General features: G+C 43.3%; 3 protein-coding genes across 3 annotated transcripts; 2 read left to right on the top strand and 1 right to left on the bottom strand.

The window, feature by feature from the left end:
- The first annotated feature begins 1,345 nt into the window (after nucleotides 1-1,345).
- On the top strand, nucleotides 1,346-11,389 carry LOC146392433 (uncharacterized). Its single transcript, XM_084949541.1, has 6 exons — nucleotides 1,346-4,474; nucleotides 4,935-5,125; nucleotides 5,225-6,492; nucleotides 6,689-7,765; nucleotides 8,988-9,110; nucleotides 9,630-11,389. The coding sequence occupies exons 2-6, from the start codon at nucleotides 4,969-4,971 to the stop codon at nucleotides 10,527-10,529; spliced, it is 3,525 nt and encodes a 1,174-aa protein (XP_084805667.1). The 5' UTR covers nucleotides 1,346-4,474; nucleotides 4,935-4,968; the 3' UTR covers nucleotides 10,530-11,389.
- A 1,303-nt stretch (nucleotides 11,390-12,692) lies between these two features.
- On the bottom strand, nucleotides 12,693-15,399 carry cryba1l1 (crystallin, beta A1, like 1). Its single transcript, XM_084938702.1, has 6 exons — nucleotides 14,979-15,399; nucleotides 14,525-14,607; nucleotides 14,307-14,425; nucleotides 13,818-13,959; nucleotides 13,580-13,722; nucleotides 12,693-13,361 (listed from the first exon to the last, which is right to left on the bottom strand). Exons 2-6 carry the CDS (start codon nucleotides 14,597-14,599, stop codon nucleotides 13,214-13,216), a joined length of 627 nt encoding a protein of 208 aa, XP_084794828.1. The 5' UTR covers nucleotides 14,600-14,607; nucleotides 14,979-15,399; the 3' UTR covers nucleotides 12,693-13,213.
- A 576-nt stretch (nucleotides 15,400-15,975) lies between these two features.
- crybb1l1 (crystallin, beta B1, like 1) lies at nucleotides 15,976-17,865 on the top strand. The gene is made up of 6 exons (XM_084938701.1): nucleotides 15,976-16,125; nucleotides 16,317-16,414; nucleotides 16,521-16,639; nucleotides 16,720-16,852; nucleotides 16,950-17,092; nucleotides 17,181-17,865. Exons 2-6 carry the CDS (start codon nucleotides 16,322-16,324, stop codon nucleotides 17,350-17,352), a joined length of 660 nt encoding a protein of 219 aa, XP_084794827.1. The 5' UTR covers nucleotides 15,976-16,125; nucleotides 16,317-16,321; the 3' UTR covers nucleotides 17,353-17,865.
- The last annotated feature ends 969 nt before the right edge of the window (nucleotides 17,866-18,834 follow it).

Genomic DNA, 18,834 nt, shown 5'->3' with positions numbered 1-18,834 from the left:
ATTAACCTTAAATTTAATACACAAGGTGCAGGAAGACAGCCAGTGAGGGCATGTTAGTGGTGTTTCAGCACCGTGAGGGAGTTTATTCTATAGTCTGGAGGTTCACATGCTTTTTGTAGTAGCTACTAAACAATTAGTCATTATTGAATCTCTTTACTTTTAGTTGTAACAGTTTGAATCACACCAGCATACACACAATATTCCTGCTTTCATCTCTCAATCTTTAGCAGTCATTTTCACTTTTAAAAGCCACAGAGTCCTGTTTACAAGGGAAGCTACAGATTAATGATTTATGAGAGATGTGCCAAAAATGCCTACACGTATTTTAAGTTTTGAGAACTAGGCCTGATTTGAGTTTTTAAGCGTGTAAAAGGTATCAAGCCCCACAATAGACTGGCAACCTGTTCAGAGCGCATCCTGCCTATTAGCCAAGGGCAGCTGAGCTAGACTCCAATGCCCCCTTATCCTGAAATGTATAAGACAAATTGATGTGCAATTTGAGAATTTTGGTTTAAAAAAAAAATAAAGCAAAACCTCTTTCACTTCTACTTATCTTCTTTAAGAGGTCTTGACATTAGCTAGAAACAGCCATCACTGCTGAAATTGAACAAAAATGAAGCTAAACTGCAGTGTGTGAAAACCTAAGCATGCTCCATGATTCAGTAGCTTGTACAACCTTTAGCAGCAGTAAGTAGTTTTCTGTATGACTTCATCTGTCTCTCACCTCACTGTAACAGAATTTTGGCCCGCTCTTCTTTACAGCATTGCTTCAGTTCATTGAGGTTTGCAGGCGTTCGTTTATGCGCGGCTCTTTTAAGGTCCCACCACAGCATTTCAGTCAGGCTGAGGTTTGGACTTTTACTGGGCTGTTGCAACAACTCGATTCTTTACTTTTCAGCCATTCTGTTGTAGATTTGCTGCTGTGCTTGGTCAACTTGTGCCAAGCTATAGTTGCTGCACAGGCAGACTCACATTTGACTCTAGAATACTTTGGATCGCTTTAACATTTAAAATGCTGAGACCTGTGAAGTTTAAGATGTAGCTCTTGATGGGCTTTATTGCAGTTTCTCAGAGCACTGCAAGGTCTGATCTTGAGTTAAGTCTCGTGGGACGTCCGCTCCTGGGAGGATTGGCAGCTTTCTTTAATGTTTCTCACTTGTGAATAAATTATTAAATTGTTTGGAAATGACCTGATGAGCCTTCCCAGATTGATGGGCAGCAACAGTCATTTCTCCTCAGTTATTATATACATATTGATTTATTCTTTTTATTTACTCGCTCAGCTGCAAAGGAGGAATCATGAAAGAAATCTTCTGCTACAAAGGTCTTAGACTTTGTTCACAGCTATAAAGCTACAAGGAAAGAATCACAGTGACAAATGAGTCCTGAAATGTATATGTGGACATGTGAGTGCTGCTTTAAGACATACTGAGGAGGGAGAAAGAAATAGTAAATCTATCCTTTCGACACGGAGCCCTGTGAAGTTCCCTTGCCAAAATTAGCAGGCTCCTCATTCATGATAGGAAAGGCAATATAACCGGCATGTAAATATCTCAAAGAATTTCCAGTTTATGAAGGTAATCTTATAGCAACATTTATAGCTGAACTCCTTGCTTACAGCTTTAATATTAGAGCTGTAATTAACTGCACAGCTGTTGCAAGCAGCTATCTGACTCAGATGTGCGCCTGTCTGGGTTACTCACTGCGTGTGTGTAATGCTTGCAACCTGTGCAGCTGGTGCAGACACACACACACCGCTCTTTAAACCTGAGACCACCAAACGCAGCAGATTCTCCCCCTCTCCTTCATGGTGTCCTATCATTCGGTGTCATTTCTATTTAGGGCTCCTCCGCTGTTCCTCGTTTCCTCTCTAACGCTCAGATAGAAGCACCGGCATTTAACTCCTGCACACCATATCGGAGGGGGAAAAAAACCCGCTGGGAGGACCAAGGGAATACTGTACGTGATCGAGAGAGGAATGTAGAGCTGGATTCATCACAGGGACACCACACCACTGGGATTTTATGTGTGGCTTTACGCTTCCTTCCTTATACTCCCTAGAGGTGATCTGTGGAGGACTATGCGTGACCATACAAACAGATAGAGCAACGGACCGGCTTTGATTTGACTCATGGATACACTCAGCGTCCCTGGTCCATCCACTTCGAACTCGGATAACGAGTCCCCTGAACATACTCCAGACCCAGATTCCTCCCGCCACACCACCCACACTGGTGGGCAGAGCGGGCTCGGTGGCCTGGGATATGGGATCAGGGTAGCGTGGCACCACCTGAGGCCCTTCATCCCCTTCTTTCTCATCAGTTCCATGGTGGTAGCTCTCGTCTACCTGATGCAAGCCATCATCTACGGGGGGCCCTTCAAAGACCCGCTCTTCTTTGTCAAGTTTAATGAGCGCTGGCCCCGACCGACTTCACCGCGAGTGGACACAACGTCCTCTACCAAGCTTTTTGATCTGATCACCCCCTCGTCATTTGAGGAAGTCCATGTTGACGTGCACAGAGACAACGGCACAACGTGAACTGGAATGTAGAAAAGAAGGACTCCAGGGGGACCACACGCTGCTCTTGGATTAAAAGAGCACATACTAATATTTGAGTGGGAGACATTTCCCTGCCGGTCCTCTGTCCCTCTTAAAATAAAATATAATGGATGAAATTTTTATTTCAGCAGCTGAATCAGGTTTCTTTAAAATCCATTTAAATATTCAGTGTGCTCCAGCTTTTGTTTCTCTTATGAAACAAATAAAAGTGAAACTGCAATTATTTTTTACAACTTTTGGAAGATTTTGTTATTTGCACTGAAGGTTCTTGCATGGCGCTCAAAATGTATAAATCACTACCAGTTTTATACATTTTTTTAAAGCAGAAAATTTGTCTGCGCGATCTGTAGAGTGAAGCACTTATGATTTTAAATGCTTGGCCTGGTTTTCTCTCTGCACTGAACAGCAAATTTGCTTTTCCTGTACGTTAAATAAAGTGTCAGTCGTCCGAGGTGGAAAAGTCAAACAGTGATGTTCCAGCATCGCAGTCCTGTAGTCTCCTTTTTCCTGATTTGTGTTACTATCCCAGCTCTACGCAAACACTGTCCAGGAAGCACTTAGAGGGAATTTATTACTCTAAAGAATGTAACGTTTGAACAAAACCAGCTTGAATTGTCTAACTCAGGCTGCTGAGGCCTCATTTTGACCTCATCTTAACGGCAGAGTTTATTTTTTTAGACAAAGTAAAAGGTGTAAATTTTGTCCCCCGTCACCTTCAGTCTTTCACAGCTGAAAATGCTTTATAGACTTGAAAAAATATTAATCTATCCTTTAACCTTCCAGTGGAGTTAATGTACTTTTCTACCTCTCACCACTAAAATCCAGCTCCTCTGTTCATAAGTAGAAAATATTCATGATTCCCTCCCTGAGTGTTTCCCCTATAAATGCATCTCTTGTGCTCATTACTCATTGCTATCACTATATATAAATATATGCTTAGAGAGCAAGAGATGTAGGATTACATCCTACTTCAAAACCTACTGGTGGATAAAAATAATTTTATATTGATATGCATATTAGCCAAGGTCCCTCATAAAAATTGTTTATCTCACATTAGACGGTGAAAAAGTTGAGTGGTAACTTTTAACTGTTATTTATTGTGTCTCTGTGCCATTTTAAAATGTCATGTAATGTAATAACAACTGAACAAATCCATGTGTTAAAGAGTGTAATCAGCTGTGGTTGAATTGTATTATTATTATTATTATTATTATTATTATTATTATTATTATTATTATTATTATTATTATTATTATTACTGCAAAGAAGTGTGCCAAAAACACAAACAGAATATTACAAAATGCATATTAATATAATAATAATACTAATACTAATAATAAAGCAGTTAACTCAACGAATTAAACTATAAAACAATCTAATTTAACTGTAAAATGAAAAGAAAATACTACCAATTCCTAAACGACTAAAAAACATTGTGATTTTGATGGATTTAACTATTTAGCTATTACTTTGCTATTTGAAAAAACTACTTCTATCTATCTATCTATCTATCTATCTATCTATCTATCTATCTATCTATCTATCTATCTATCTATCTATCTATCTATCTATCTGGTGCCATTTCACGAAGACGGAGGTTTCAGCAGTGAATGCTCTCTCTTTGTAATGTGTTTGTGTATCTTTGGCCGGCTGTTTTTTTTTTGCCTTGGGGGGTGGCCGTGGCGTCTGTGCGGTGACGCTGCCGCCCCCTAGCGACGAAGCGGAACACTGCACCGTTTCCTCTGATGACAACGTTGACCTGCGGCTGACCCCACTAAAATCGGACAAAAAACAGCCCAATAAAATACTGTCCGTTAAATGTTTTTTGTGAAGTATATTTATTTTTAAGAAAAGAAAAGCTTTTATTTTGTGCCTCGATAGTGGATCTGTAGAGAGTTTTGAGGCCCGCAGACGGTGAGTAAACCAGGTGTCTGTCACATGCCCGACTTTAACAGCAGCTTTAATTAGCAAGCCGGGAGAGCGTGGTTAAAACAGGCCAGATATGCTGGAAGGTGATGTTAGAACAGACGTTTAGCGGTCTGTAACATGTTAACTAAGCTAGTACAACTCTTTTCTCTGTGTAGTCTGTTTGGAGTTCACTGCTAGCTAGTCCTCTGCTACTAACCAGCGCGCGGGCTTTGAGCTGGCCCCACATGACTCGAGTTTAAATGTGCTCAAAGACTATTTATTGCTGCAAGAAATATTTAAGATTGCCCATTAATCCACACTATACATAATAATAAACTATAAAGCTGCTGATAAATGAGAAAGAAAGCTCGACCTCAAAAATCTCTGTTTTAATGTGTAAAAATTTCAAACTCAAAAAGTGTGTTTTTGACCACAATATCGAAGCATTTATTGTGCTAATGTCCAGGTGAGCAGGGATATTTGCTTCACACTCCACACACATGTCACCTTCCGTTTCCACTCCTCTCTGCTCCCCTTCTGAAGTGGATGGGGAAATGTGGTGCTACCAAAAACCAGGGTTTGATACCCTCCTCCTCACTGAGCTGCAGAGACAACAACAGTGCAGCCAGTTCTGTGACACTCTGCTTAAGGCAGAAGGTATGAGACACACATACACAAAAAACCCATAACAAAAATTTGCATGTGTTAGTTTTGCTTTTAAAGTTTTTGTTTTTGTCATTTCTCCCTGTCTTTCAGGGGTGTCTATACCCACACACAGCTGTATTCTGTCAGCTATCAGCCCCCACATCTCCTCCGCTCTGTCCTCCACACCGACTCCTGCTGCGGGGCAGAGTCGCCTCTTGGAGTTTCGGGCTCTGGGTGCCTGCACCTTGCTCCACTTGGTCAGGCTTCTATACTCTGGAGAGATGGCTGGGGAGGGTGAGAGGGAGAAGCAACAGGCTATTTCTGCTGCGGCCAACCTGGGCATCCACGGGCTGGTGGAGGTGACGAAAAGGGAGTGTAAAAGCAGGGATGGGGTCGGGCAGTGCGCCGAGATAGGAGTGCAGACGGAGCCTCTGATGTTTGAGAGTGAGGAGAGACCGGGCAGGTGGAGAGAGGTGAGGGATGGGAGCACTTTTCTGTGGAAAGAGATGATGTCAAATGGCGGGAAGGATGTGTGCACTCAAACAGACGAGCTGCAGATAAACACAGCTCCACCTGCTCACCCAGCAGTATCGTTTGAGACCATCGATATGAGTGCTCTCCAGAGTATACAGCACTCAGACCCCCTACTTGTTCCCCCTCAGATTTGCCCTGTGTCTGTCCTCTACCCTCCAAATGAACTAACACCTCAGATATCCTCTGCTCCCTTAGGTTCTATACCTGAAGCTGAAAGCACACCTGTTGCTGTTGTGACCCAGCCGTACACATCTGTCCCCCCATCCCTCCCTCATTTTATGAGCCAGACAACCATCTGTAATGCCGACCCCCAGAGCGGATGGGCTGACCAAGATGTCACAGTGGCGGAAGAATGGGAGGAAGAGCAGTTTAAACAGTTTCAAGGCAACATCCCAGGATTCATCAGCTACTTTCTGAACCCTGACAATGAGGAGGAGCCCCGCAGGGGGAGAGCAGGCCGCAGGCGAAGGTCCGGGGTTGGAGGTGCCAGGAGAGCTGAGACGGGCAAGGAGAAGCGTGGAAGACCACGAGCAGGAGGGAGAGGGCGTGGTCGGGGAGGATTAACTCAAATGGTGCAGGAGGTGGGGGTGAGCAGGTTGCAGAAGTTGTTCTTGCTCAGGTGGGGCATGAGGACGCCCAGGACGGGTCAGGGAGGCGGAGCTGCTGGGAGGAAGCTGTGCCTGCAGACCAGAGAGGTTGTGAAAAAGGGTGCACGCTGCGAGAGGAGAAGAGGGCGTGGCATAGCGTGGGCATTAAGCCAAGTTGGAGATGTGCTGCGGTCTGGTGAGGTCGGAGGAAGCACCTCTCAGCGTGGAAGGAAAAATACGGGGCAACAGTTTGAACAGGTAAGCGAATGAGTGTCCCGTTTGTGGCATCTATAAAGTGTCAAAAGCTGTAATTAAATATTAAATGAAAATAGGGTCTGGGAGCTCAAAACTAAACCTTTGAGGGTTTTTACACCCAAAAATGAGGATTCAGATTTAAAACAGGATGTTACATTTGCTGCTTCTTTCAAACATCGTGACTTGTCCTTGTTTGCAGGGCAGTCTTCCTGTGCGGAGGCCACGAAGGTCCAGAGCCAAAACAGCAACATCGGCTTCCTTTTTTCCCACACCTATGCAGTTTTTCAATGCACAAACTCTATCTACCTCCAGCCACTCCTTCCAGGCTTCTCCATCTCCCCACCTGCCATCACCTGCAGCCTCCTCTCCACCATCCTGTCTTCCTGTCCCAGCCCCACCACCTCACGAGGAGCAGCCTGAGCAGATCGATCGTCTTCTGGAGGAAGTGATGATGGGACTCGATATTTTACCAAACAACAAAGGCAGCACTTCACGTGCTCAGCATCCCCTTCCAGCAGGTAGCAACACTGGCGCCTCTGCCTCTTCTGAAATTACCTCATCCCAAAACAAACCGCAGAGCCTTTCCTCTGAGCTCCATGAATCCACTGAGGTTGCAGCTGTTGCAGGAGCAGCTGGTCGCTCCAGTTCTACAAATGGTGTGGTGCCAGTTCTAGAGCAGCCGTGTGAGGGAGAGCTGGGTGACATGCTGGACCACTTCCTGCAGTCGTTTGAGCAGCATGTTGAAAGCTGTCGTGCAAGAGAGGAGATGGAGACGAGTGGTGTGAGCTCCACAGAGTCCTGCCAACCTCACACTCTCATGAACACTTACAAAAAAAACAAAGATCACACTACAACCCCCTACATGCCTCAACTACAAAGGAGCACCCACAGAATTGAGTGCTCTCAAACACCTGAGCTGCACATTGATGAAAATGAGTCTCAAGAGAGCCGCTCACAGTCACGCAAGGCCCACGCTGGCCGCACCGTTTCCCCCAAACACATAGAGGAAACCAGACCGACTTCAAAACGACAGAACAAAAGAAGGCAAAAGCCTTATCTGTTCTCACTAGAGAAGAAGAAGGTGAAGGTGAGGAAGCCAGACGATGCGGTGAACAGAAACCCTCATGCCAGAAAAGAGAAGCAGCTAAAGCAGATTCCTGTGGTGAACCTGGAGAGGAGAGAACTGAAATTAAAATATGCAAGTAAACTGTATTTTTATAGCACATTTAAAACCAAAAAGGTTGCATTGATATTTCCATTGTCTATATCAGGGAGATTATATAATTATTAATCAATGATTATTATTTGGGAGGTTTTTTAACCTGTGTTTTAATAAAAGGAGTTAATGAGCCCAGATTATCCTTCAAACTGTCAGTTTATAGTGGATGGCCAAATAATATTTTTCCTGGTTTGGATTTGTTTAACTCTAAGAAACTGTGGGACATGCAAAATGTACTCACTGAGCCTTCTTATGGGTCAGCGATCTTCCTGATTCCAAGGTAAATCTGCATAGCGATGAAAAGAAATGTGCGGGTGAGTAATAGACAGAGCATAATAAAGAAAACAAATAGGCCCCTGGATAGATCCCTGTGGAACTCCAAATGTCAAAGCTGCCGATGCAGAGGATTATTTTCCGGTGTAAATCAAGACTATACTAAATTTAATAGAAGATTCAAACCAGTTAACCCCAAAGCCTCAACTCCTGCATGATGCTTTGCTTGTTTAAGAATGGCTATACTACTGCATGCTTACACAGTACCTTTAGCAGAAGCTAGGTTTGCCTTTATAATGAACTAGTAAGTTTAAACTTTAATTGTATACTATTAGGACGTAGACCTTAAAAACGCTGTAAAAATCCCCACAGATTCTACCAGATACAACCAAATTGCATCTTTCTTTTTTTTTCATAGCTTTGCGTTACATGTAACGTGTTTTTTTTTTTGTGTGTGTGTGTGTTTGCGTGTCACTCTCATGTCTGTAGGTGGGTAGTGATATATTAACAACTAATTCTGAGCCCCTTTTTTTCCCTGAAGTGTTACATATGAAAGTTGCCCCCGTTTAGTCTGTTCTTTTTAACTAATGATGAGCAATGTTTGAAAATTTTATGTTGATCTTTTGAACAAGACGCCAGCACACCGATGACTTCTTTAACATCATATCGAGTGACTGAAACTGTAAAAGTTCTGTAAGCATAAATATCCCTTACAGTCTTAATTGAGCTCAAAGTTACCACCCAACCGGTTTTCCACAGGTAATCTCTCTCTTAGTTAAAAATTATATATTAATCTTGATAGAGGCTATTAATGGAGTGCTTTACTGCTAGTGAAAGTATCACCAGGACTTATCTTACCCGTGAGAATCTTCTTGGAGACCACACTGCCAAGTTTTCTGTTAAATCCACGGGATACTTCCTCTCAGCAAAACATGATTAAATCTTTGTATTAAGATCAGTCAAACCATTTATTCTGTTTGTACTGTATGTTTGTATATAATTTATGTGCATATGTTTTTTTCAGGGTCCTGAAGAAACAAAAAACATATCATCTACAGGGAAAAATCCCCATGGCGGCTTCTTGAAGATCTACCCGATCAGGAGCCGGGTAAGGGAACCACAAATCCTGGTGAGAATGAGGCTTTTTTCTTTCTTTCTTTCTTTCTTTCTTTCTTTTTTACTAGATTAAAGAGCTCATCTGTCTTTAGATTTAAAGGAATCAGTGAGGCTCTATGGATGAACCATCAACTGATCAACTTATCCAGTGTGTGAGACTCCGTGATTACCAGAGGGTGCATCCCAAATACTGCTACTTTGTGCCAGTTTGTGACAACTGCTACCGTTTGAATGCTGGCAGATATTTAAAGTTACCACACGTGGATTTTTTCCCCACTCAGTCATAAAAGGCTCAGTGGTGTATCTACTAAAAGTCTCGGACGAGTACGGATTTCGTAACCTCGACCTCACAGTCAAGGTCATAGGTCAAGTTTTCTGAAAATCTTGTGAATGCAGTCAGTTAAGAAGGAAAGCTTTATACCATAGGTTGCATGTAATAGGAGGCTGAGGGGTAGCACTGCTTTCAGTATTTTCCATGTTTAGATTATTGTTTTGTACTTTTATAGTTCATTAAGGTGAATCTGTTTTACAGGATGCTTTACCCTTCCTTGAGGAGCCACTTACAGCCAAGCGCCTACCCTCAGCAGTTCAATCAGGGCGCAGACGTAGGGGCAGACCCAGGAAAAATGACCCTCTCAGTTCATCTAACAGAGAGTGTTCAAAACCATCCATTCTGGCACAGCCTGCAGATTTCTGTGTTGCGGATGAACAACTTGAGAAAAACCAGGAGAGACATGAGGAGGAGTTGGCTGTACAGTCACACGAAGAGGTGGGGGGGGCTACGAGGAGGGGACAGAAGAGGGGAGCAGAGTCAGACGAGGATACGAGTGATAACGCCACCGTGGCCAAGAGGGCTTGCTTTGAGACACCGACACAGCCACCCACCTCTGAACCTGCAGACTTTACCTCTAAACTAGGAGCCACAGATTCTGAGGAGACAATCGATGTAGAGACTGTTTCTCCGACCGGAGCCTGTTTACAAGAAGAAAAAGAAAATCTCCCGTGGAGTGAACTCAGACTAGCTGAGGGAAGTCTGACAGATGAGGAAGTACAGAGCAGCGCTGATGAGATCATCGATGTGGATGGAGACGACGAAAACTTTGAGATAAAAGAAGAGATTCACCGCCAGAGCAGAACAGCGCCGACTGTGTTTGCTGACCTGCAGACTTCTGTTTCACCCTCACAGTCTGCAAATGGAAGCTGGGACCTTGTCAAAGATGAGGTCATCGATGTGATTGGAGGCTCCAGTCCCGTCCCTGAACCGGTGACCATCACGTGGACAGAGTCTTCAGAAGGTGAGGAAGAAGAAGGAGGAGAGCTGGATGTTGATGTAGTCGGAGAACACAAAGACAGCGCTTCATCAGCGATTTTCACCGCTGTGATTAAAGACCTAGTCAAGGGAAACGTTCAGACTGAGGTGCACTTTCAGTAACACCTCTAATGCCCCTTCTTTTCTGTTCGTGTGATTTCTTACATTGGTTCATTTAACTGCGTCTATTTCAGGGCTGGTGACAAATGGTCAACGTAGATGTTCATGAATGTTTGTCTTCTCTCTGTATTGTGCTCACGTCCACGTGCAAACATGCTGACAATCACACCAAGGATGTTTGTTTTGCTATTCCACCGGGGTTTAGGATAAACCGAGCAATATGTGTCATTTGTTTCAAGCAGTGAGGAAAGACCTGCATCCTAATGCGTAACATTGTGAGCTTAATCAGAACAAAAGGACGTGTGTTTGTGTGATGTTTAGTTTTAAGCTCTTCAGCTGAGTATATAGAGACAGCTGGGATTGTTCATAATTGAAGAATTTTATGTGTTACAAGTTTAATATTACTCATTTGTAACTGTTAAGCAAAGTTTTTTTTAAAACTGAAGTATTGGAAATACATTTAAAAAATCAGGTTTTTGTATGTAAAGAAAGCGTGTTTTATTAGTTGTACATATGACAGTAACCGTGCATTACGCCTTAATCATGCTTCAGCTGAAAATCTACATCACAACTTAATCTTCCACGGCGATCACAGTCGACCTGACCTGTAGTTGCATTTTCCCAGAGCTGCACGTCAGGTTACGTTGTAAGTTACGATGTAGATTTCCCTCTGAAGCGTAACTCAGTTAGTTGTAAATATGATTGGTCATATATATATATATATACATGTATGTCAGCTTCTGTTCTGCCAAAAATTTCCAGAAAACTTTCAGCACTCCTTGTTTTTATGTTTGTTTTCGTTTGCTAATGTTCCCCGTGGCACTTTTGGTTCCAGGATCTGTTTCCTGTAATAAAGATTTTTCTGTGATGCTTGTGACCTTATTACTGTGCAAGTGGATCTGAAACAACAAACAACAACAAAAGCCTCAAAAGTCCAATCCTATTTTTTTAGCTTCCGATCAGCCAGACCTTCTTGTAATTTTTTTACGTGCTCTTCAGCAATAGTTCTTCAGTCTTTCTGAAGGTCAGGGTTTTTCTTTGGATACTTCTTTAGTTCTTTAGTTAAAGTTAAAAACAGACATAAAGTGTTTCCTAGGTTAAAGCTCTTATAATGAAAGCTGTTCTAAGGTCGGACAACTCAAAACTATTTTTTTAAAACATGCCTCATCCAAAAGAGGAAAAGGAACATACAGCTTGTTATCAGCACTCAGTTTAAGAGCCTGTGTCATCAGTGCCTATGGAATTGGCAGCTTTGCACATCTGGAAAGGCACCGTCAGTGGTGGAGGGTATATAAAAATTTTAAAGTAACATATACTGAACATCTTTTCCAAAAAAAAAGAGCTGCATGTTTGAGCAAATCAATGCTAAATCACATACTGCATATATTAAAACAGCATGGCTTCACAGTAGAAGAGTCGGGGAGCTGAACTGTCCTGCCTGCAGTCACCATCTGAACTCATTTGGCATACGATGAAGAAGACAAAGGACTGTCGAGCTGCTAGAATCGTCTTTCAGACAAGAACAATATTTCTCTGCCAGAAGTCCAACAACTGCTCTCCTCAGTTCCCAGATGTTTACAGGTTGTTGTTAAAATATATGTTTTCCATATTCTATTGTGAATAAAATATAGGTTTATGTGATTTTTAAATAATAGCATTCTGGTTTTAGTTATATTTTACATAGTTTACCAACTTTTTTAAAAAAGATTGGAAAACATAATCTTTTTGTTTTCATTTAGTTTGTTTATTTTCTTAAGATGTACTGTGTTTAACTCTCAGTCACTGAGAGCTTCCACAGATTAAAAAACCCTCAGTATTCATCATTCTCTCCACTTGCCTCTGCTGTGTGTCCCTTTAATTAGTCTGGCAGAAACACTTATAAATGCAGCGCAGCATGACTACCATAAAAAACTTCTAGGAGAACTCCTGTTGCATGTTTTTGTGTCCTATCAAGGTATATGTTATATTTGAACATGATTACTGCCGAGAGAAACTTCAGCCCTGCAGGTGATGTGTTTCATACTAGAAGAGAAGGAAGGGAAGGAAGTGGGCAGCCCACTTTATTCACATATTTTTTTTCTTTAGGCTCAAATTTAATTACATACAGACTTTGAAATAATGAAAAAAAAAAGAATACATGAAGTGAAAATGAGTTTATTAGTTATCAACCTGTGGACCAACCTCCTACACACAACTGCAACAAAACACATCTGAGCTGCACCATATCACAGTCTGCTGCACTCAGTGAGGGACTGCAGCGTGGGAGACTTTCCTGGACATGGTACCATGTTGGAGCTTCGTCTCCCCTCGGTTTGAACTCCTACGCTCATCGCCGAGCTCAGGCGGGAGTACAGCGCAGGTGTGTGCTTGTGTGCGGGTGTGTAGCGACCTCTAAACCAAAGTAAAAAGACACGGTGTGTGTGTCAGTTATGTCGGTGTGTGTATGCGTGTGGAGCGTGTGTTTCCCTGTGCTTTTAACAGTGCGATATTGTCTCTTATCACACTCTGGCTGTAAATCAGTAGTAGTGGTGATGTCGGGTTGGGGCAGCTGTCGCGGCTCAAGTCAAGATGAAGGAAAGGATTGAAGAGAGGAAGATAGAGAGGAAGGGGGTATGGGTAAAAGGAGGCGGGAGTTGAGGGGAGCTGCTGTCCGTGGGCCGTGGCCTCAGTCTCAGCCTGTCCTCCTCTCAGTGCTGGATGCGCCTGATGGACTGGATCTGGGGGGTCTGACAGTGGGAGCCCCAGTTCCTCCAGTGCTGGTAGTCTCCACTGTGTCTCTCACACTCCATGATGTACTGCTGGCCTCTGTAGCCAGGGTACTGGTAGCAGACAAAGCTGTGGGACAGATGGAGAGGGCAGCAGAGTCAGTTTTCAGTAGCTGCTGTCAGAATTAGGATTTAGTAATGAGAATAATATATGCTGATGATGGATTTTAATTATTTAAAGAGTACAGTTTTATAGGCAGATGATGTTTAATGGTCACAAAATAGGGACTGCGATGAATATTTGGTTAGGTGTACCATCCCCATGTTCGTTTTTACGGTGAAACTTACGCGCCACACTGCACGTGCATGGAGCCGACTTCAGGCATCATCCATCCCATGGCCTGCAGAGAGGGGTAGTCGTCACAGATCTCCACGCTGCGGCCCAAGAAGTTCTCCTTCTCAAAAATGAGCATACGACTGCTCTGGTGGGACTGAACAGGACAGAAAAATCCAAGAGTTAGGTTTGAGATTTCAGGGTTCAAAAGGAGGATGTGGTTGGACCCTGAGAGAGTCGGGGTGTACTCACAGCGCAATAGATGGGGCGCAGAGACATCAGGCGCTCCACGTGGTAGGAGATGGAGCCACTGTAAGCGTCCCAGTGGGGGTACTCTCCTCTCTCCATGATGAACTGCTGGCCCTGGAAGTCATGGTGCTCGAAACCCACCCAGCTTCACAGAAGAGACACAGAGAGGCTGGTTTACATGATGCTCCCTTTAAGATTTGGTCTGTAATGTAGGTTTTTGTACCGCTGATAAAATCTCGGCTCTTCTTTTTGTCTCCAAAGTGAGATTTAAAGTAAAGAAACAACTTTTTTTTCAACTGCAGGTGAGCTACAATTAAAAAAACCCACATCTTTGTAATCTTTTTACAAGAATTTTTAGTGTTTTTTAGTGTTTGGAATAGATGTGATCAAAAGAGGATTAAGCCTATATATTTTTCTTTAACTCTGTGCCGGTCCACTGGGTTTTGTTTTCATCTATTTGTTATTAGTAACAAAGAGAGTTTTGAGACTTACGCTCCGCTCTCCACCCTGATGGAGCGGATGTTGTCCAGTCCGCACTCCTGGATGTTGCAGCACTCGGAGGTGAACTCCAGGCACTTGCCCTGGAAGTGCTCCTGCTCAAACACGGTCACCTGTGGAGACAGATCAAAGTGGGGAGGAGTTTAGATACTGCTGCTCCAAAGGCTATAATAAAACATTTCATATACACCTCCTCACGCGCATTTGTTTACCTTGAAGAAAGGAGCCATGCCCATTCCTGAGGTAACCAGCGGCTGGATCATTGGGGACCTTGTAGTTCTGTACATCTTTACTCCTGGATGTGTGGATGTAAAGTAAAGAACAGGAAGTTTTTGGTGAAACAGTGTCAGAGATAGTAATAATTAAAAATAATAGCTAAAATAATCAGACAAAAACACGCTGGTGTTCGCGCTCACAGTAACTCCACCTCAAACTCCACCTTCTGTATCGTTTATGCTGCACAGCTACGACATTTGAAGGGTGATCTGGCCATGAACAGCTAATTCACACTTTTAAAGCAAATATATATATTTTTTACAATCTGACTGACAGCAACAGAAGTGTTTCACAGGTGTCACAAAGTGCTTTTGGATTTCAGTTTCTGTGTGAAAGCACCACCTGTCTGTCGGACCCTGAGCTGAGCTGAAAGCAGAGATGCAGCCTTACCTAGAATGGCACTTTATTGGAAGAGCTCGGGAGTGGTACGCGCCTACCGCCTGCCTCGCGTAGAGCTTTCAGAGAACCTGGCGCTTCAGTTTTATATCGACGGTCGGGGAGCGCGCCTACTTCTGCGCGTTCGCGCGTACGCTTCGGACCATGCAAGCTCTCCGTTTTGACACAGTAACCATGCGCGCGCCCCCGGAGCTGCTGCGTGGCCTCTGGACGCTGTTGTCCCCCTCCAGCGTCTAGCTCAGCAGATCCTAAAGTGCTGCCGAGGCTCGGAAACAAAAGGCTCTCCAGTATGTTCGGACCCCGGTCAGCAGTCCAGCGCGTGCCCCGCGCACAAAGGGTCGGGATCGGGGCGGAAAATATGGGGATTAACGGCGCGGCAGAGAGCCATGCATAAAGTTTTAACTGGGTCGGTGTGAATGAGTGTACAGAAATGGAAGTGGAAAAGGTTTACATTTTCTCTTGTTTAATTAGTGGCATCTAATCGAAGCTGCTTAACCTAATGATCAGGAAGTTTGACCTAAATTACCAGTCAGACAGACAAGTAAAACACAGTGTAACTGGTACCTTCCAGTTACATCCCAGTTTAAACACCTATTCATTCAAAGTCAGGTTAGATTGTGCAGCCTGTTGTTATGTTGCCAGTTGTTGTCTGTGGGACATGAAAAGGTCGTATACATCATACAGTAATAAACCTTTAAAAAACATAAATACACATCTGACACTTTATTTAAAGGGCTGCTCTGTTTTATAGTTTTCAGTCAGGGTTATAAAACAGCTTACACATTTTTACTCTTCATACATTCTGTTCCTACAGTCTGGGGAACTTGGTTTTATTTTAATTCACGCATTCAAGGGGAGACAGAACACTAAACTGTCTGAAATCTAAACCTGACTACTTTTTAATTGGCCAGTCTGTGCTCCAGCTGGTGTCTGTCCTCCTCTGTCTCTGCCCATCCCCATCACCCTTGGTCCGTCCCTCTCTGATGATGTGGGGTTTCTTTTGTCTCTTGTCTCTGACCTCAGCGAGTTTGTTTCTCTTCCCATAATCCCTCTCCTATGTGCGCCAGCGTATAAAAGCGAGGGGCGCACTCCGAGCCACACACACTCTGAGTGAGGCTCGGCACAGGCATCGCACACACAGGTAAGGTACACGCTCACACGCCAGCAGGAGGTCCAGCAGCAAACGGAAAGGGCATAGATTAGGTTTAAGCTTTCCTTTACCTTTAATTCATCCTTTGAGTTCCTCAACAATCTCGTGGCAATACGAAAGGCTGCACTTATCACACGAATAAACAATCTCTCCCTATTTCTCCCGTTTCTCTTTCCACTCAGTAATCATGTCCAGTGGAGATAAATCCAAGACTTCCTCTCAGACTGACGGAAAGGCTGCCCAGAGCAAGAAGTCTGAGATGGGAATGATGTCCTACAAGGTGGGTGGTTCTCTCCTGTTTCAGATACAGATAACAGTGGCTACGCTGAAAAAATTCACATCACAGACCCTTACTGATGTTGTTCTAACGTATTACTTTCCTCCAGATGTACGTGTTCGACCAGGAGAACTTCCAGGGTCGCATGATCGAAATCAGCAATGAGTGCATGAATGTGTGTGAGATGGGCATGGACCGCGTGCGCTCCCTGCGTGTTGAATGTGGACCGTAAGTGTCAAATGAAATACACTTGTGTTTGTGCATCTAAGATTTCGATTGGATGCTTCATGACGCTTCCTCGTCCGCAGCTTCGTGGGCTTCGAGCAGATGAACTTCTGCGGTGAGATGTACATCCTGGAGAAGGGAGAGTATCCCCGCTGGGACTCCTGGAGCAACTGCCAGAAGAACGACTACCTGCTGTCCTTCAGGCCCGTCAGAATGGTAAAAATCTTCTATTTCTTTAAAACGTCACTTTCTTTCCTCTTTAGACTCCCCTCTAAATAAAACCTCTGTCTCCCTCTATTTTCCCGTGTGCCAGGATCCCGAGAAGCACAAGATCTGCCTGTATGAGGTTGGAGAGTTCAAGGGCCGCAAGATGGAGATCATGGACGATGACGTCCCCAGCCTGTTCTCCTATGGCTTCACCGACAGAGTGGGCAGCATCATTGTCAGCTGTGGAACGTGAGTGTCAAGCATCAGTGGAGCTTAAACACCAAATGTAAAAGCCATAAAAACAAATAAATTGACACGTTTCATCTTTTTTTCCCAGCTTTGTGGGATACCAGTTCCCTGGATACCGTGGCAGCCAGTACCTGCTGGAGAAGGGCGAATACAGGCACTTCAATGAATATGGTGCCCGCCATCCTCAGTTCCAGTCTGTGAGGCGTATCCGTGACATGCAGTGGCACCAACAGGGCTGCTACACCATGGCCAGCAAGTGAGGCTCAGGGAAGGAGAGAAAGAGAAAAAGCGGAGGTGAGGGAGAGGGGCGGAGGAAGCGGGAAAGGGGGAGAGACGTCTGAGGCCTTTACCTTAGTGCCTTAAGAAGGTCTTTGATCTAATGCAGTGAGGGGAAGGGTGAGGATCTGGAGAAAACACCTCAGTGGAAGGGCCAGCTGGACCACAAAACCATCAGACCACCCTCCATTCCTCTCTGTTTCGACTTTTCTCTTTCTCCCCTATGGGCTGAGCTTTGCTTTCCTCCCTTTTCTTCTTTTATTTTTATTTTTAGTCCCTCGCTTCATTCCCCTCCACAGACCTCTGAGACACAGTAGAGGGAACAGAGTGTCTCTTACTGTTTTACACACACGATTCTCAGCTCAGGGTATGATGTACCATGGGAAACTGAGTCCTTAGAGCCCCCTGCTCCCTCGTCTTCCTGCCCCTGTGCATTGCACACCCTCTCTGCTGTACAGAATCCTGGCCAAGTTTTCAATAAAAAGGAAAATCTTGATTTCAAAGATGTCGTTGTTGTTACTTATTACATAGAAATCACTTAAATTAATATAAATCAATAACCCATTATTTAAAAAATGGATAAAAATGTGGACAGCCGGACACTAAAAATATATATTTTTCTTTATTTTAATAATGCGAGCCAGTGTTTCTTCTGTGCGATCACAGTTTTCAGTGTCAACATATGGTTGTTAAAAATTCAGTGAATAAACACTCATGTTGTTTCTGGTTTGGGTTTGTTAAACTTTTGCATACTCAGCTTTAAAAACCTCCCAGTGGCACAATGCTTTGTGTTGCATAGAAAAAGAGTCAGTTGGGCAGCAGAGCAGTTTCAGACATGTGATTCTGATCATGTGACTGCTGCATTGTGCACAGGCTCTGCCTAACAAGAGGTCCCATCGAAATTTCTGTTTTGAATTGAACATAAAACACAAACTCATTTCCTTTAAACTGCTTTTATATATGGTAAAACCCCCCAAACCAAAACATCTTAATAGCGATGAATCTACCAGAGTTATCACAGTTTTTTATTTTCTAGTTTTGTATTTTCTACTTAGTTATTAATCTTGTTTTGGTTTAGTTTTTATTGAAAATGCTTAGTTTTACTTGTTTTTTAAATTGTTTATTTAGTATTTTCAGCATTAATTTTAGTCTTTTTAGTTGCAGGGCATATGTCAGAGGCAGGATTCAGGAAAATGACCAAAGGTATTACAATAAAAATGCAGAACTTTTTGAAAGCAGTTTAGTAGACATCCGGAGTCTCAATAAATGCGTCCATCAGTGACTAAGAAATACTGAAACTAAGGATCGTTTCTCTATTTTAACTCAATTTTAGCTTTTCAAGTTAACAAAAGTGTTTTAGTTAGTTTTAATTTTTTCCCCAATTTTTATATTTATTCATATTTTAATTAAAAAAAAAGTTTTTTCTACATCTAGTTTTAGTTTTTAGTTAATTCTAACCTCGCCAA

This window comes from Perissodus microlepis, chromosome 2 (assembly GCF_051167445.1).
Source record: "Perissodus microlepis isolate ML-2025 ecotype Zambia chromosome 2, ASM5116744v1, whole genome shotgun sequence".
Classification (NCBI taxonomy): domain Eukaryota; kingdom Metazoa; phylum Chordata; class Actinopteri; order Cichliformes; family Cichlidae; genus Perissodus; species Perissodus microlepis.
This window is presented reverse-complemented; position numbering and strand designations above follow the sequence as displayed.

What these genes read in the sequence shown, in the direction of transcription:
- LOC146392433 (XM_084949541.1), top strand. Translation starts at nt 4,969, where the DNA reads ATGTCACCTTCCGTTTCCACTCCTCTCTGCTCCCCTTCTGAAGTGGAT. An exon ending in CACTCTGCTTAAGGCAGAAG is followed by an intron (nt 5,126 to 5,224) that starts GTATGAGACACA and finishes CCTGTCTTTCAG; the next exon opens with GGGTGTCTATACCCACACAC. An exon ending in TAAGGGAACCACAAATCCTG is followed by an intron (nt 9,111 to 9,629) that starts GTGAGAATGAGG and finishes TCTGTTTTACAG; the next exon opens with GATGCTTTACCCTTCCTTGA.
- crybb1l1 (XM_084938701.1), top strand. Translation starts at nt 16,322, where the DNA reads ATGTCCAGTGGAGATAAATCCAAGACTTCCTCTCAGACTGACGGAAAG. An exon ending in TGGGAATGATGTCCTACAAG is followed by an intron (nt 16,415 to 16,520) that starts GTGGGTGGTTCT and finishes ACTTTCCTCCAG; the next exon opens with ATGTACGTGTTCGACCAGGA. An exon ending in CCTTCAGGCCCGTCAGAATG is followed by an intron (nt 16,853 to 16,949) that starts GTAAAAATCTTC and finishes CCCGTGTGCCAG; the next exon opens with GATCCCGAGAAGCACAAGAT.
- cryba1l1 (XM_084938702.1), bottom strand. Translation starts at nt 14,599, where the DNA reads ATGTACAGAACTACAAGGTCCCCAATGATCCAGCCGCTGGTTACCTCA. An exon ending in TGCGCCCCATCTATTGCGCT is followed by an intron (nt 13,723 to 13,817) that starts GTGAGTACACCC and finishes TGTCCTGTTCAG; the next exon opens with TCCCACCAGAGCAGTCGTAT. An exon ending in ATGCACGTGCAGTGTGGCGC is followed by an intron (nt 13,362 to 13,579) that starts GTAAGTTTCACC and finishes TCTGTCCCACAG; the next exon opens with CTTTGTCTGCTACCAGTACC.